The sequence below is a fragment of the Zingiber officinale genome, chromosome 3A, assembly GCF_018446385.1.
Source record: "Zingiber officinale cultivar Zhangliang chromosome 3A, Zo_v1.1, whole genome shotgun sequence".
Taxonomy (NCBI): Eukaryota; Viridiplantae; Streptophyta; class Magnoliopsida; order Zingiberales; family Zingiberaceae; genus Zingiber; species Zingiber officinale.
The window spans coordinates 107,681,498-107,684,169 of NC_055990.1; the positions used below are offsets into that span (position 1 = coordinate 107,681,498).

At 43.1% G+C, this 2,672-nt stretch overlaps 2 protein-coding genes across 3 annotated transcripts; both read right to left on the bottom strand.

Annotated features, from left to right (window-relative positions):
- Nucleotides 1–1,043: 1,043 nt before the first annotated feature.
- LOC122053946 (60S acidic ribosomal protein P2B-like) lies at nucleotides 1,044–1,713 on the bottom strand. Of its 2 annotated transcripts, none has more exons than XM_042615844.1 (3): nucleotides 1,589–1,713; nucleotides 1,289–1,521; nucleotides 1,044–1,081 (listed from the first exon to the last, which is right to left on the bottom strand). In XM_042615844.1, exons 1-3 carry the CDS (start codon nucleotides 1,674–1,676, stop codon nucleotides 1,055–1,057), a joined length of 348 nt encoding a protein of 115 aa, XP_042471778.1. In that variant the 5' UTR covers nucleotides 1,677–1,713; the 3' UTR covers nucleotides 1,044–1,054. The 2 variants fall into 2 exon arrangements, with proteins under 2 accessions (XP_042471778.1, XP_042471777.1); XM_042615843.1 differs by having other exon boundaries at nucleotides 1,289–1,536; nucleotides 1,568–1,706.
- A 71-nt stretch (nucleotides 1,714–1,784) lies between these two features.
- Nucleotides 1,785–2,303, bottom strand: LOC122050564 (ethylene-responsive transcription factor 3-like). Its single transcript, XM_042611460.1, has 2 exons — nucleotides 2,245–2,303; nucleotides 1,785–2,175 (listed from the first exon to the last, which is right to left on the bottom strand). The coding sequence occupies exons 1-2, from the start codon at nucleotides 2,301–2,303 to the stop codon at nucleotides 1,785–1,787; spliced, it is 450 nt and encodes a 149-aa protein (XP_042467394.1).
- Between the last annotated feature and the right edge of the window lie 369 nt (nucleotides 2,304–2,672).

Here is a 2,672-nt window from a genome sequence, read left to right on the forward strand (position 1 = left end):
GCCTTCTCATTGTCAATGCTTGCATCAACACTCTTATTAAATGTTTCATTTGCTTGACAGAGCACTAGAAGAAAGATACTTTCTTTGAAGAACAAAATGGCTTAAACTAGAGATGATTAATCACCTTTAATCGCTGATTTAGTTTTCCTATAGGCAAGTAGTAATTAGGCAAGCAACCTACTGAATAAATCACATTCATTCTACTTTACTGCAGGGCTGAAAAACTCACACTGCCTTATATCCTAATTCAATAATCAAAGTAAAAAATTGCAAGCCATCATAGCAAAAAAAAATTAACAAGGTTGTGTAATACCACAAACTTGGTGAAGGATCAATACACACAAGAGAAGATATAGAAACAAATTATTCAAACCATACAATTGGAAGAAGCGATTCTAACTTAAAAAATATGGGCATCAGAAAAGTATTTGAGGAACAATAAAAGCAACTAAGCAAGATTCATCAAGAGGCTGAACTAATAATCACACTCACCTAAGGTCCTGAACAACTAAACTAAAATATAGAAAGCCAAGTGAATCCTCAGGCAGCAGTCCTTGGCAAAAATTGCCAAAAAAAGTATGAATATTCTCGGTGCACCTCATCATACTGTCCTAGTTTTTTCCTCTACCTTCATGTAGCTAACTCTTCAGATTAAATAATCTAAAAGAAGATTGAAGGAATAATTATAAACTTGATTGTTCTTCAGTCATTTCTTCTTCGTGGGTGGAATTCAGTTCTTAAGAGAGATTTCTTATTTATATATGGTAGATCCAACTCAACAGTCAAAGTTTTCTAATTCAACATAAATCAAAGAAGATCAGATAGAATAATTTAATTAGATACCGCTAATATGCATTTTGATCAAATGAAATCACTGGCATAAATATATAAAACGGCGAGCATGTAAGAAAGCCCATAAGCAGCCGATTCAAGAATAACAAAACAAAATGGAAAGCAGAAAGACTTGTAAATTCTACTTTGTCTGACTTTGAAATCATAACGATAGTAGAACATTAAATTAACTAACATGGATCTAACGCTATAGCCACCTCCATTAATCGAACAAACTAAAGCCCATATCCTGCAATAAGAAAAACATAAAATGAGAAACGAACAATTTTAAAAAAAAGCAACTATAAAATCAGATAAAATTTACATAAAAAAACGTGTTTTGGCCAATCTATATTATCCAGAGGGTTTGTTTGGCGACGAGAAACGAGAAAGAAAAAAAACCACAAATTTATGTCGGAAACGAAAATTTGCGGGAGGAAAAGACAGGGAGTTTCACCTCGTCGGATTCCTCCTTCTCCTCCACCTTCTCCTCCTTCTTAGGCTCCTCTACAGCTGGGGCGCCGCCCGCGCCGCCGCTACCAGGGGCGGCGACCCCGATGGCAGCCACAGAGCTACCGGAGGGCACGGAAGCGAACTTCTCCCGGCCGGCAGCGATGACTTCCGTTATGTCCTTGCCCTTGACTTCCGCGAGGAAGTGGTTGATCCTCTTATCCTCTGCCTCCGCTCCCACTACAAGCAAGAAACAAGGATCACCGAAATGAAACCAAGATAAATATGAGAGGGAAGAGAGTTTGACCTGATTCAAGGATGGATCTGATATCATCGGCGGAGGGGTTGGGGTTGCCGCCGAGGACGGCGAGGAGATAAGCCGCCACAATTTTCATCTTCGCTTCGAGATTTGCAGACGACGATGCCGCTGTGCAAGGTCTCGGACCTCTCGGTGATGATTGTGTAGAATGAGGTGGGCCGGCTTAATTCCAATTTGTATCTTATCAAAACCCTAGGGTTGGGTAAGCGGAGGGAGGGCAGCGGAATGCAGGAGTAGGGGTGGGAGATGCAGCAGCGGCGGCGGCGAGGGGAAAGTTGGTCTTGGCCTTGGAACCACAGAACGCGCGAGCGGCGGAGTCGTAGGCCAGGGCGACAGCATCGGCCGAGTCGAAGGTTCCAAGCCACACCCTGACCTTCTTCCAGGGGTCCCTGATCTCGGCCGCGAACCGCCCCCACGGTCGCTTGCGCACGCCGTGGAACCGCGTCTCCGCTACTGCCGCCGCCGGCTCCACCAGAACTCGGCCTTTCTTCATCTGGCCAACAGATCGACGGAATGAAAAGGAACAAAAGAAGGGGGAAGAGGGAGCGAGAGATGGGATCAAAGGAAGAGGAGTGCTGATTTCGCCATGTCGAATTGTTCAAAATTGGGGAGATAAATTGGCTGGTTGCTTCATCCACACGAACCAGTAGACCGCGACAGCGCCGATGATGGTCGTCGTCCATATCACCGTCGAGAGATCCATTACTCGTCTTTCAAATGATAACTCCTAAAAGGAGGATGTCGGAGGATTAGGGTTTCGATTTATGGTGGGCGAGGAGAAACCCAAAAGAAAGGGCGCTAAGAAAGTCCGCCAGAATTTTGGTTCATAGACACCAATTTTAAAAACCGTGGTTAAAATCGGTGTCTATTAATGAAAAAAAGGCGCTCATAGACATCGGCTAAAAAAACCGATGTCTATGAGCGAAAATCTGCGCTCATAGACACCGGTTTTTAGAAAAACCGGTGTAAAATACTCAAAGACATCGGTTTTTGCTTAAAACTGTTGTTGTTCCACTGATGTCTATGAAGGTTTTTCTTGTAGTGTTTTTATAATCTTGTCTCCATGATTAAT